Genomic DNA, 15,430 nt, shown 5'->3' with positions numbered 1-15,430 from the left:
CAAATTCACATCCATATGTACGTGTATTTATGTAAGCTTGCATGCATTTGGAAAAACAAGTAAAGTTTAATGAAATTTTATTCTTTTTAATTAGTAAAATTATCTAAATAGGAAGATATTTTGATGAATATGAATCCCAGAAAAAATAACTTTTCCTCTTTGTATCACTTGTAAAGGTGAAAATCGACAATTGATTTCCCCATTTTTTTACCAAACTCTTCCACAAATCACAAATCATGAAATTAGCAGACTAATCACCTGTAACATTATCTGCACTGCACAATTTTCATTTGTCCATTCGGATCTATTTTCTACTTTATCCATCTCTGCCCCAGGAGGATCTCTATGGACTGCATCTATGTGACTCTTTTATCCTTTGGCCTTAGATTAAGGAAGGCATCAACTAGTAACCAGCAGGTTGCGTAAGTGAAGGATTGAAGTATTTATTCTCCATTGCTCTCCCTGGCTGTTTATTTCCTGACAATGACTGCCCTGCTTGACTGACAGCCATAGCTTCTCTCTCACAGCTAAAGTACTTGCCAGTTCCTATTATTACTCTCTCTTTTTACCCGTTCAGGTTTATAGGTAGTAACAATTTCTACCCCTGGTTTAGAGGTAGTTGTTAATACAAAACAAATCTTGTGAACAGCATCTAAGAACTAGCAAGAAATTAAGGAATTACTAGGTCAAAATTTAAGTTGTGCTGGGAACCCAAATAAGTAAAACAGTAAATCTGTTTTCAAACTGAGAATATTTTTCTGAAGTTGGAGAATCTTTTAATCTTTATAGCCTTAGGCAATTCAAAGGTCAGAAGACAAAGTCCTCAGCCTGCCCAAATTGGAAAGAGGAATGTGGTTCTAAAAAAGGACTCTTCCTATATAAAGTAGGAATTCTATGGGACTTCACTCCCCCATTCCCTTCCAATAGACTGTGAAGAAAGTTTCCTGGCATTAAGCAGAGCAAGAGCAGGGATCCCTAAGAAATTGGGGTATCTAAAATAACTCTAAAAGAATACAAATAAAAAGTTTATAACTTCTAAGGAGTAGAGGAGAAAAATATAATGACAAAAATCTAAATCTAAAAAGTAAGATTAAAAATAGGGAAAACATAATATGTAGCACATAGAGGAAACACTAAGATGAAAAATTTAAGCATAAATGCATAATAATCACATTAAACATAATGGGCCAAATGTTCTAGTTAAAAGTTGATCAGATTGTATTTAAAATTCAAATTATTTGCTATTAATGAGACATATATAAAAGAGAACAATACAAGAAGGTTGAGAGCAAAGAAGATGTAGCATAAAGATACTAATGAAAGAAAAAGCTAGAGTAGCTAAATTAAAATCAGGCCAAATAAAACTTAAGGCAAGAATTACTAGAAATAAAGAATATTACTTCATATAAATGGTTGAGCTAACCAGGAAGATATGATATATTTGAATTTATAAACACATAAGAAATGATCTGAAAATATATAAAGCAAAAACTGAGAGGTGGGGACCGCAATGGCACACTAGAAGCAGCCTGCTTATACACTGTTGGTGGGGCTGCAAATAAGTACAATTTCTATGGAAAACAGTATGAAGATTCCTGAAGAAATAAACATAGACCTACCATTCAATCCAGCAATCCCACTGCTGGGTCTCTACCCTAAGGAAAAGAAGTCATTTTACAAAAAAAGACACCTTCACTCTAATGTTTATTGCAGCACAATTCACAATTGCAAAGATGTTGAATTAACCTAAGTGCCCTTCAATTCACCAGTGAATAAAGAAAATGTGTTGCATATGTATACCATGGAGTGCTATTCAGCCACAGAAAAAGAATGAAATAATGTTGTTTGCAGCAACTTGGATGGAAATGGAGACCATTATCCTAAGTGAAATATATCAGGAATGGGAAATCAAACACCATATGTTCTCACTAATAAGTGGGAGCTAAACAATGGGTACACATGGGCACAAAGAGATATAAAGGACATTGGAAACCAAAAAAGGGGGAAGGTGGGAAGGGAGTTGAGGGATAAAAACTCGCCTACTGGGTACAATGAACGTTATTCTGGTGATGGGCAGAGCAAAAGTCCTGGCTTCAGAATTATACCAGGTATCCATGTAACAAAAACATTTGTACCCTCTTGATATTCTGAAATTAAAAATAAATTGAACAGAGCTGCAAAGTAAAATGGACAAATCATACTCACATTGGGAAATTTTAACACTAATAAGATACAGAATATTCGAACAACCTGATTCAAAAAACTTAGTCTAAATGAACATACATAGAGTGGACAACTATTTAGCACACATCCTTTTTAAAAGCTCATGGAACACAGATCATACCCTGGACCATAAGGAAGATATCAAAAATTGAAATCACATAGAAATATAGAGGAAACAACATATTCTAATGAAAATCCAAGTTGCTCATGCTCTACTTCAGAAGAATATCATATCATAAAAACAAGTAGTATAGCAGAGAGAGTCAGAAAGAGAGACTACTTCCAACCTGAGTGGAATCATAAATGGATTTTTATGGAGGAGAAGGCATTTGCACTGAGCTTAAAGAATTTAGCAGATACTGGGCCTTTACCACTTAAAGTCACAGATACGCAAGACTTATTTGGATAATACTGAATAGAATAATAGGGAAAAATATTGGATACGTGGAGGGAATAGCAGGATATAGAACCAGAAAGGCATTGAGGAATCTCTGGCAGTTTCTTGGTTAGCAAATGACAAAGTTGGCCCATTGTGAAAAATAGATCATAAAAATATAAAGATAGGGTATGCTCTAATGGATTTTATCATATATAAACTCCAAAATTCAGCTGGAGTTTCTGTAATTTATAAGGAGTGATAGGTAATTGAAAAACAATATAAGACTATAAAAAGCTATAAAAATTGATGAGAAACATTCAAAAATGAGAAAATATTTGTTAAAGTAATTTTGCTTAAAAGTGTACATCTAAGGTTGCCTTTAGGTCTTTTAGCAAACAAACAAAACCTCTAAGCCAAATCTAAGCTGAATCTTTTCTAAAATCAAACTGTCGAGACAGAAAGCTGGAAACTTGAGAAGTTCTGGGTGAATGACAGATCTGTGTCACCCTCGGTAAGCCCAATCTGCACTCCCCAGGAAACAGAGAATTGACTCTACTTTCTGTGGACTTTGGACAATAGATTTCCCACCTATGTTCACTCTGTTTAAAATCCTTGATGAACAGTCCTTCAAAGTGAATTCTGAAGCTCTTTCCCTTTTGTCCAAGGACTTCAGACTGGCAGCTCATGAATGCTGATCTTTAGTTCTACAGATTACTCTGTAGACTCCTAGGTTCACTGCGTAACTGGCTGCTTGAAGAGCCATAAAATTGAGGTGCTGTCATTGCCCAGTACAGTAACTCTTAACATACAGCTTGCATTTGTTAGCACATATATTAGTCTTTTCTAAAGTGTTCTAGCTCATTGAATTTTTTCGGAAAAAAGAGTAGTTTCCAAATCAATATGCATGCCATATATAAGCTGTCTGTACAAATTTAAACTTTCCTCATTTTTTCTGGACATTTTCCCCCATGTTCGTGGCTGAAAGTTTTAAAACACACCCTGCTCTAAAACAAATTTGCAGTTTTTAAATATTTTTTAGGCCTGCTTATAAAATCTTTTGTTATGGCAAAAAAGGCTTATCATTTGTTACATTGGGACTTAAAGGAAGCCATGTCATATCAGATCCATACAATTCCATGTCTACTGAGATAAATAGGTATGCAGATAGATATATAGACAGGCAGGCGTAATAGCCTGTATTTTTTAAAATGAAGAACTTACACTCATTATAACATGAAATGTCTTTTCAGTAATTTAAATGTTTCTTCCTGAATTTTCTAAAACAATAATAATTACTATATTCATGAGAAAAACTGGATAATTCCTTAGAAAGCAAGCCTATTTCATTGCTTCTGTAACACTGGAGTTGCAAAGAGGTTTCAGCACATCTTGCAACTTTTCATCTAGATTTCATACATGTTGTTAATTTTTTATGTACATAACAGCTAGAGAGGGTCGTTTTGCTTTCCTAAGACATTATTATGTGTGTAGGGAAGGAAATTGACAAGCAAGATACTACTAATATTCACGTAACATTTTACAGTATACAAAAGTACTGATACAACTCCTCAAGATGATAGAGCGGTAGCTATCTTTTATAGATGCAGAAATAGAGGCTTCCAGTGGGCAGGTGACATGTGAGTGGTTATGGAGCTAGCACGGAGACTGTCAGCTCGCTGAGGGCAGGACAGTGACTGGAATGCCTTAGGGGCTCTGAATATGTATTAAACAAATTAGTTGATTAAATTTGGTCTTTTACAAGTCCAGAGCTTTCTTGTAACTAAAGTAATACTGTGATGTTGTTTACATATTTTAACAAATAGAGCCCATAATCAATTTGTGGGGCTCAGAATAAATGACAGAAAAAAAGCAAATAAAGCAAAAGGCTGCTTGAGGGCCTCTTCATTCCTGCTTTGAGGATACTGGCTTATCATTGTTCTCTATATTTCCCAATTGTTCAGTTATTAATCAGTTTAGGAGACTCCCAGTCTACAGGATTTTGAAAAACACATGTTCCTAACAGAGCAATCCTGACTATATTCAGATTTTTTAAAAGACTTCCTCTGAATGTTTTTTTTGGTATGCTTTTGTTGTCAGGAGAAAAACATGAGATAAAACACTGCTAGTTGAGCCCTCAAGTCTGGACACAAAAAAAACAGAGCCCTTGAGTTGTAGTTCATAGCAACTAGATACAAATTTAACAAAATGTAGAGTCTCTTCTTTAGAACTCCAACGCCCAGGCTGGAGGCAGGAATGAGATGCATCCTGTGGCTTTCATCCCACCACAGGTAGCTTAACTACTTCAGTTTTATCTTATGTGGTCCAACAAGGCCTGACAAACTGTGCCGCAGTACAAGAAGCATCTCTCGGGCGATGATGTGTATAGACAGAGGGATTTTTTAGTCAATTGCAGGAATTAGGCTTTAATGCTTTATACTAAAAGACTTCATACCCCAGATAGCTGTCTGCTATCCACTGAATCTTGGCAGGCAATGAAACTGCTGAAGCTGAAACCGGAAGCTATGTTAAGCAGATTTTCATGAATGTGCAAAATGCTTTATTTGTAAAGCTACTTTTCTTTATAGCAATTCAAAATGCTTTTTTTCTTTTTTTTATCTCTTCTTTGGTCAACTCTCAGTCTTTATCAAAATTTCTTTCCAAAAATGTCATTAAAGAGCCACAGAAAAGAATAAACGCTCACCTCATCAAAAGTCAATGATTTTTGAAAAGAATAATTCTAAACATGTCAATTTGAAAGATTAAAAATGATCATGGTCTTTTCAAAAACTCTAAGACATACAGAAAGACATTAAATACTTACCATTATTTGGAAGTTCTAGAGGGTTACAGACATCATTTTTGGTTCTAGCTTTCACTGAAGAGATCAGTTTTGCGACGAGGGATGCAGAGATGGGCTGCACTAACAGAGAGGTGAGGTTCGATCTGCTTTGTCTAAAGCTTCCATCTGTATTCAAAAGTGAAAGGAATAGAATCATCAAACAGAAATTTAAAACACTTGAAGAGAAGTTCTCTGTAATAAGTTTTTAAATTATGAATGGTAAGTTTATGCTCATTCATTTATTTACTCCAGTTATACACTGTTTATTAAAAACAATTTGAGGCACTTCATAAAATTTAGTCCAAATATAATTGTATACCCTAGTTAAAGATGGCAGATTGTACACATCCACTTACCTTCACTGTGCCATAAAACTCCACTAAAATAACAACAAAGGAATAAAAAAAGGATAAATGCACAAGGGCCAAGAGAATAGACAAGAATAAAGATTCTAGAACTTGGAAAGTAGGTAAGTAAACTTCAGATGATGTAACAGACCTAAGGAGACCAAAACCTAAGTCCACAGTGGAGAAGATAGAAAGCAGCACAGTTTGTACGACAGAACCCAGAAAGGCATAGGAATTGTCAATACCACTTCCTATTAAAGTAGGGGTGAAGATGAAGCTGGAAACAGGAGGATTTGAGGAAATTCTGATTGTGAAGGGGTCTGTCCTCCTGAACCCTACAACTAGACGATATGGGTGCCTGTTCTTTCCTCACTCCAGCAAAAAACTTAAAGTGAGGCACTGAATAGGGAGATACCAAATGCACAGAAACATACCATACTTAAAACAGGATGGTATTATGAATGCCAGCACTCTTCAGGTGTTTTACTGTCTTGGTGCCCAGAATCCTTCCCTCCAGGTAGGGCAATAGAAGATTGACTGGCAGCAGATATGATGAGGTCAATAGAAAACTATCTAAAAATACTGACAATCAGGTCTATCAATAAAACACCTCACCCAAGACATCCTACGTTAAAATCCATCAGTCAATAAATCCCCCCCATATACTGAACGTCAAATCACCTTAATTTTGCCATTGTTAAGTAGCAGGTCTCAGCCAAGGGCAGTCCTAGGGAGGCCCCTGTGCAGCAGACTAGTGAGGATAAAAGCAGGAGGTCGGCAGGTTCAGGAGGGTGGTCTCCAGGAAGAAAAAATTAAAGGGAATATCAGATGCATGCTAATATATTGAGAGAATATTTACAGTAAGATCAGAGAGTTAGGACCTCGAGAGTTTCTAGATGCACAGAAATTTATAAAGTGAGACAATTATTAGCTTAAAGATATCAAAATTGTGCAAGAAACAAATGTAATTATCAAACGATGTGAATATTTACGTAATCATAAGAATACAAGTAATGACCGCTGATTCAACAAAAAATTGATTTGTCTAGGAAAAACAAAAAGGGCATAAATCAGGCAGTGGTATACATAGAGACTTGTGAAAATTAAATCTTTATCTTTTAGAATGGTAAGTCAATATAATGGATAAAACTGAAAAATAGTGAAGTAAACTCAAACATGCTACTGAGAGACAGGGAGGTAAATATAAAAAAGTAGGTAACAACTAAAGATGTTAAAATCAATTAAGTGTTTGTCCTGGGGAGATAAAGAGAGGGAAGTGGAGATATAGGGACAGGTGGGAGAAGGTGACATTTCTATAAATTAAGCCTCATTGAAATATTTGACTATTTAAATGAACTACATTCATCTATAACTTTGAAAAACAAAAATTAAATAAGAATAAGGAGAGAAAACAATTATGATAAAACAAGTAAAAGAAAAATACACAAATATTCATTGAGTAAAGAGGATGGAGAGAATACACTAAACTGTGCTTAAAGAAATAACTAAAAAAGTACTTATTCAGTTTATATATTTTTACTGACTGAGAAAAGGAAATATACAATGGAATGATCCTATCAGGCAGCCAATAATGTTTTAAAATGCAGTGCTATATTTTTCAGAACTTTTATTAGGGAAAATAATTGCTAACAGTTTTCTTAGAATTTAATTTGATAGGACCTCAGGGGTTGCAGAGCTCAATGATACTAGTGTCCAGGCTACAGGAGGCAGATTATAATGAGAAAATATGTTGCAGAAGTGTTTCCTTAATTTATCATCTGGAAAACCATAAGACTATAAAATTATATTTAGCTTAGGCCTGTGGCAGCCATGGAAGTCATGGCCTTGAAGAAAAAATAATAAAGATTTAAGCTTAGAATCTGTTTTGTTATATAAGCACAGTGTTAGTATCATAATTTCATAATGAATTATAGATATAATTTTGAATCTTTATATAGATATATATGACAGTGCATTCTGACTACAGTGTAGTTCATTGTTTCACAACCATTTTCATGTTATGGTACCACAACTGGCTATATGATTTTCAGGGCCCAGAGCAAAATGACAACATGGGAGGTCTTGTTCAAAAAGTATGAAATTTCAACATAGCAATAGCACAGCATTAAATCAAGTGTGGGGCCCTTCTGAGAGGGGGCTCTGTGAGACTGCACAGGTGACAGACACGCCCACATAGCAGATGCTAATAATCAGTCATATAGCCTGCTGGTATAAACTGAAGAAAATTTTCAGCAGACCACAAGGGGGCTGCTCTTAGCCAAAAGTGACCAGTCCCATCTCCTGCTGATCCAGCTGCATCTTAGGCCAAAGTGATTCACATCTGAAAGCACAGACAATGCCTGGAGACACTGGCTGGGAGGCCATGGGATGGCCATCTGCTTTTCCCAGCATGTATTTTCTCCCTCAGCCATTACCTTTGGAGCTTTTAGTGTGCGTGGGAAAATGAAATAGTATTGACGTGCAGTGTGCAATCCATTACTCTGAAGGTTTCATGAATATTGGGTACTAACACATTTCCAATAAAAGTGAAACTTCTTAAAATGCTGTGTGATTTCACCTCCTCCCAATTCAACTAATTAACTCTTTAGCTTGTCATTCAAGGCCTTTCACACTCAAACCTTGAATTTCCAACATTATTTCCCATCATTCTTCCTCATACATGGTATGCTAAAACTTGAGCTGTCCTCTTACATACTCTGATTTACATCCTCCATATTGTTGCTTCAGCCATTCCTTTCACTTTGCTTATTCTTCTCATGTATCACATGTCTAAAGTATTCACTTCCTTCAAAGCCCAACACATAAGTCATTTTGTACATGAAGCTCAGCTCTATGTGATATACCTGCACCTTTTTTGCAATGATTGCCATTTTTAATTAACATCCTCACTGTGTAAAAGCACTTTGTTTTCCCCCTCTAAACTCTAAATTCTTCAAAGACAAGGACCAAGTCATCTGTATCATTGCATGTTGCGCAATGCCTAGCTCATTGTCAGAAACAAAACAGGAGCTCAATAATTAAGGGAAAAACAAAACGAATCAACAATTGTTTGAAAAATACTCCCAATGCCTCTGTCTTACTGGTTTTCTGAATGCCTACAAAATAGAGCTAGGGTACGACTGAGAAATAAGTTATAATTCTATGTTTGCTAAACAGTTATGTCTTCTGCCCGGCTAACTACTACCCTCCTCTAGCAGATATATTAAATGAACTTTCAAAACCCATCTATCTCCAACAATTCACTGATTAACCTTGCTCTAAAATTATCTTTTGTAGGTTAAAAACAGTATTTCAATAAATAAAATTATCTTTAAGGTGTATTTATCTGTTAATAAAAAATCAGTAATGATATTCCATTTTTCTCTCTAGAATGCTCTATAAAGCATATGAAATAATGCATTTAATAGTTAAACATGAGTGAACCCTAAACCATAATTAAACAAACCCAAATCTTTGATTTTTTGTGCTGCATGACTAACAGACTTGCATTAGTTCTGAAATATCTGAAGTAAGTGGTTCATTAATTTTTCACCTTCAGCTTAATGGAAATTTGACAAACAGTTCAATTCTGAGAGCAGATACTAAAAGCAGGACTTTACAGGACACAAAGATTAAATTATAGACAGAAGTGGTGGGTTTTTTTGTTTTAAACCCATCTATTGAAAAAGAGATGAGAGAAGAATTTCATTTTCTTGCAGTATTAAGAAGTTTTGAATAAAACCAAACACATGTACCATTTTTATATCAGTGATGTTTTAAAGCACATTTATTAATTATAAGAATCTATTAGATATGAGATGGAAATTAGGTGGATTATGTGCCTTGATACAAAGAATACCATACAGAAAAGACCGTAACATTACATTTTAGCATTCTAACTTTTAGATTGCTGCAGCATTTATATCCTGTCCTGTACATTGTTTAAGTTCGATAAAGATTGATTGACACCAACTTTTATTTTAGTAGATAGCTAATTCTCTCTTCATTTTATGTACTCGTTGGAATCCAGATAAAGACTCAAATAGATTTATTACATCAATAATTCAATCCCAGATATAATGCCACATACATACAGATAATGAGGAAATTGGATACACAGAGTCTTAAGACTGTTTCTATCATTGACTCACTGTTTAAAATGTAACAAATAATTTCACTGTGATTATATTGTTATCACCTCTACTATTCCTGAACTACTACGGTGACACTAAAGGATCTTCATTATGCTAAGTTACTGAAATAAAAATAGTATAGTAGCTCAGAGACCTAGAACCTAAATTACAGTGGATAAAATTTAGAAGAAATGAAGTTAAAAATAAGGACAATGCTTTCTAATTGTACATATTTAATTTTACGTTATGCTTTGTCAAACTGTTGCCCATTTCAATCACATCTGGTTATATATGTAAATAAAATATGAATGCTCTATTAATTGCCAGCACTTTTTAATTAATTTAGTTTGTGATAAGATGGAATACTTTTAAACCCAATTGAAAAGTCAGTGTATACAAGTGCCAATTACCTAAAACAGTACTGGGGAAGATAAAGCTTCATAGAATAGAAATCTCAGATACTGGTAGCCTCCAGATTAAGGCACTAAGATGTCAGAGAAGGTAAAGAATGTGCAGGTTAAATAAAAGAAGGACCTGTGTGGATCGATGATGATGTGCCACAGTTGAGAATAGTACAACTTCTGAATTTAGGGGTACATATAACTCAACCCTCTGCATCCGACTCTGTGTGTGTGTGTGTGTGTGTGTGTGTGTGTGTGTGCACGCGTAAACATGAGCTCCTTGCTACTTAATGTAAACATAGATCATAGATCCTTTCTATTTAATGTGTAGTTCTTGGACAAGCAGCAAGTGCATGATCTAGGAACTCATTAGAAATGCAGAATCGTAGGCCCCACCTCAGATCTTCCAAATCAGCATCTGTGGTCTAACAAGATCCCCAGGTGATTCATGTATACATTACATAAGAACTGGCCTAAATCATTATGCAATCATCTCTCTCTGTATCTGCTGAAGAGTGGTTCCAGGAGCTCCCACAAATAACAAAATCTGCACACACTCATGTGCACACTCATGTTCCTTATATGAAATGGCCTAGTATTTGCATATAACCTACATACAGCCTCCTGTATACTTTAAATCATCTCTAGATTACTTATAATACCTAATATAATGCTACACATCACTTCATTTGCATGTATTCAGCATAGTGCTTGTTGTAGGGCACATTCCAGTTTTGCTTTATGGAAGTTTGTGGAATTTTTTTTTTCTGAATATTTCTGATCCACAGTTAATTGAATCCATGGATGTGGAACTCATGGATATGGAAGGCTAACTATATTTTTCCAGCACAATTTAGGTAATTTTCACAGCAGTAAATATATAAAAAGTGGGACAAAAAGATCAAAACTGTGTTTGTTCACCTTCTCCAAAGTTAAAAATGACAAACCTTTAACTGAATAAATAAACCCCAAATCACTAGTTCTCTCAGAGAGACTCCTTCAAAATGGGTAACACCTCTTCTCACAAGCTATTTCTTAATAACAAGGATAAAATGGACTGAGAGCATTTTGTTTTGTTTTTTCTCCTTTCCTCAAAAATAAATTTAGTGATTTAAAGATAAAGAGTATATGTATAATGCTTTATTTCAGCCCTGAATATATATCACAAGAGTTAACTGATTTATTTTTTTTTCTTGTTTTCAACTATTATAACTCATTACCATAAAGGACTGACAAACTAAAAGCATAAATACTGCCCAATTACTGGAGAACCAAACAATCAGAGAGCTGAAAAAGCAGATATTTTAAAATACATTTTGTGCTGCACTTTTATGAAAAAGACCCAAATATCAAATGAGCAAGTTGATAGCAGTGATATTATCCCACAATATTTGACTTAACTTTCTCCAGAGGATTGCCACTTTGACAGAAATCAGACCATTAAATAACTGGCATAAATGTTTTTTTTCATTTTTATTCCAGTCCACTAAATTTACAGTTATTTTCCTGAAATGACCAGTACATTACATTGGCTAGTCATTTTGTTGTCCTTGTGAATAAAGCTAATCCTTTATTATTGCAATGTCTTATAGCCCATTGGTTATATTAATAAATATCACCATCTTCCACTAAGCTAGTCAAAGACAGCAGTGTGCTGTTTAGATTACTATTCAAAACGAAAACTTAACACTTAAAAACATTTTGTGCTGTTCATTCTTCTCAGAGTAAAAAGTAGGAGCTCAGGCAATTTTTTTGATGAATGAATATACCAATGGTTAAATGAATAGTTTTGCTCTGTCTAGTCATAAGCCTAAAATCCATGACTCATGATATAAAATTTGAAATCACGAAATAATAAAAACGAAGACAGAGATGGTCACATCTTCTCATTTCATTGGTCCACTCTTAAGCAAAAGCATCCTGCCATGTTCCCTAGCAAATACCATAATATTTTCATGCTTAACTAATGTGTTATAAAAAAGTCATATTCACATCTACATGAGGGAGTAGAAAGTAACATACTCATTTCCAAAGCAAAATAAATGTGTATTCTAATATCAAAAGGATGTGCAGATTATGCAGTGTATAATTTTATTTGAAACAAGTAGAACACAGGAAAAATCTTTGTGAATATCAACTTGGGCTTTCCCTTCCCAATTAATTCATTCATGATATTGATTATGAATATCACACAGGCTTAAAAAGAATTAGACAACTTTTTCCATGATTAAAAATTTATTTCTTTTATGTTTACAGATAAAGACTGAAGATTTATATTGAGTGAAATTATTTGGGGACAAAGGACCATAATACATAAATTACTATCATTCTCTTCTCACAATCAAATATACTTAGATAGGTGTAAAATTGTGGCTATGTAGCCTTGGAATTTGTTCTACATTAGATAAATATTCAATGAAAGAATTTTTATTATTACATGAAAAAGTTTTTTTTCTTTTTGTTTTTGAGATAGGGTCTTGCTCTGTCAACCCACTAGAGTGCAGTGGCATCATCACAGTTCACTGTAACCTCAAACTCCCGGGCTCAAGCAATCCTCCTGCCTCAGTCTCCTGAGTAGCTGGGACTACAGGCATGCGCCACCATGCCCAGCTAATTTTTTCTATTTTTAGTAGAGATGGGGTCTCGCTCTTACTCAAGCTGGTCTTAAACTCCCAGCCTTAAGCAATCCTCCCACCTTGGCCTCCCAGCATTAAAACGTTTTGATTAATGTGCAGTTAAACAAGGTACTATGCTGGATTTTGGCCATTATACAGGACATAAAAATGGTACTTACTTTATATGTTAGTTGAAATCTGATGTGTCCTATAATTGAATTATTAATATTATTTACAGAATTAGGAGCATATATATTTTCATACATACTTTAAATGGTTTCCATTCCTTTAGCACACATTGACATAGTTACTTCAAAACAAAGCTCTGCTCTGTGTTTTCAGATAGAAGATGGTAATCATTAATAATACATTCTCTAAGATGTTGTGTAGTCTAATCCTTTCTGCTTAAGAAACAGGAATTTTTTTGGTGTAGGGTTTTATCTCCCTGAGTTTATATTAATACATTTGTCATTTTAAGTGACAATTTAGATTTATAATAGCAATGGTAATATTCAGATATTGACAAATGTTTTCTTAATTCTATTTCAGATGAATACTTGGATATATGAGAACTGATTTCCTATTCCATATAACTCTAAAAGTCTCTATTCTTTTATATTCATCATTTGTCTACTCCAGGACTATTATATTCCCTAAAGCGTTCCAAAAACATGAACATTTGGAGACAGCCATAAACTATATCATAAGGAAAAACAAACTGAAAGGCAGATAAAATATCTAGTTTGGTTTTTACTTCGAGGAAAATAGTCTAGATTCATAACTGGAATAATTGGCCATTTGCACATTACATGTAATATAAGCAAAGTAATCCTCTTTAGAGACATTCCCCTGAAAAGCTGCCCATCTCAAACTTGAAGGGTATAAACGTTGGAATGATTTGCAAAATTTCTAGTTTTAAAGAAAGTGTAGCTTGTATTTTTTAAAAGACAACAAATAAACTGTGTGGATGTGTTTTGTTTTTGTTTTTGTTGTAAAAGTATGCAACCATTAATTTATAATAAAATTCTTCATACCAGATTGTAATGAGAACACATTACATTATTTTATGAGATTGATTAAATGAACAGACAGAAGACCAATACTTTATTTCCAGATTTACTTATTTTTTGGGTAATAAAAGTAGGAAATAATTAACCCTTGCTTGCCTGATACAGATGTTAGAATAAATGAGCTACCACATATGAAATATTTCTCAGCTCTTCATAGTTTCTTGTGTATTTTCTGTTGAACACATTGGCACAAGAAATGGACACTGGCCTAGCCTAGAGTTCAGAGATCAATACCTGGACTTTGCCTCTTAGAAGTGACTCTGGGATAGTTTTTCACTTCTTCTGGGGCCTTAAACCCATCATGTATACAATGTATTCTTGACATTAATTTAGTAGACATCTTTCCATCCTGATGATATTAAAGAGGCATTTTATATTTACATGCTTATATCTAAATTCAAGGTGAATGTCCTACTGTTGTCATAGAAATGTCCCTCATGTTTAGAATGAGAAACATGAAAGACTTTAGTTAATTCTCCTCCTGGTTTATCATTTTTCTTGCAATATTATTGAAATTATTTTTACTATAAATCATACATAGAATTGTGATCTGAAAAATACCACTATAGTTTCTTGCTGTAGAAATGATATGTATTAAAGAAGACATACTTTAAAAAAACGGGTATTTTTAAACACTTGCCATGGAAAAAATCCCCTCAGTTAATAAGCCACAGAGTCATCATTGAAAAGTGTCTGTATCTGTACCCAGAAGTTCAGTCGGAAAAATTCTATTATTAATTCTTCCTCTGAATTTATACACAGGAGGATTTTCTTAAAGCAAAGCTCCATAATGTGGTGAAAGTAATTTGGTAACTTTTTGGGGGTTATGTTTTCTCAAAGTACATTATGAAATGGGACCCAGATTCACATCCCTCCCCCAAAAAAGACCAACGATAAAAGTCTAAGGTAATGTTTTACCTATTTCCTTACTAAGGAAATAGTTTTTCAGTGTATTGAAAGGTTATTTCGCTAAATAATGTCTTCTTTGAAGTCACAGAAAAGGCTGTAATGGCACAGTGGGCCATGGCCATGCTGAGTAGAGTACTAACGGTCCTGTTAATAAGCTGGGTGTTCTTAAAGGATAGGAATGGTGTCCTTTAGTTCCTGGGGGTAGGACTTCAAATAGCACCACGTACAGTCATATTTTAAAAGCTTTTCCATGATAATGGAGCTTTAACAAAAGTAAAAATTATTAACATTGGTCTAAGTTTTCTTTTTGACATCTTCATTTCATCTTCATAACAAACCAATGATGTTATATTACACCCGATGCTATATTTGAACAGCCTTTTGTGTCACTCTTAGTCAATAATGTGAGTGTTTCTTAGAAGAGATAGGAAATGAGCGGGATCTTAAATGACTAGAAAAGAAAAAAAGCCCAAGAAGTTATTCCAGAGAAAGAACAGAATCTGTCTGGCAACTC

General features: G+C 34.3%; 1 protein-coding gene across 1 annotated transcript in view; it reads right to left on the bottom strand.

Annotated features, from left to right (window-relative positions):
- The window catches only part of NAALADL2 (N-acetylated alpha-linked acidic dipeptidase-like 2), a 1,013,114-nt gene that overhangs the window by 454,061 nt on the left and 543,623 nt on the right, over window positions 1-15,430 (bottom strand). Inside the window, exon 7 of the mRNA XM_012640170.1 lies at window positions 5,424-5,567. Within this exon, the coding sequence (XP_012495624.1) occupies window positions 5,424-5,567 (144 nt within the window). The remainder of the gene's footprint in view (window positions 1-5,423; window positions 5,568-15,430) is intronic.

This window comes from Propithecus coquereli, unplaced genomic scaffold (assembly GCF_000956105.1).
Source record: "Propithecus coquereli isolate 6110/MARCELLA unplaced genomic scaffold, Pcoq_1.0 Scaffold15, whole genome shotgun sequence".
Taxonomy (NCBI): domain Eukaryota; kingdom Metazoa; phylum Chordata; class Mammalia; order Primates; family Indriidae; genus Propithecus; species Propithecus coquereli.
The sequence above is the reverse complement of the archived record's forward strand: the minus strand, read 5'-3'. Positions and strand labels throughout refer to the sequence as shown.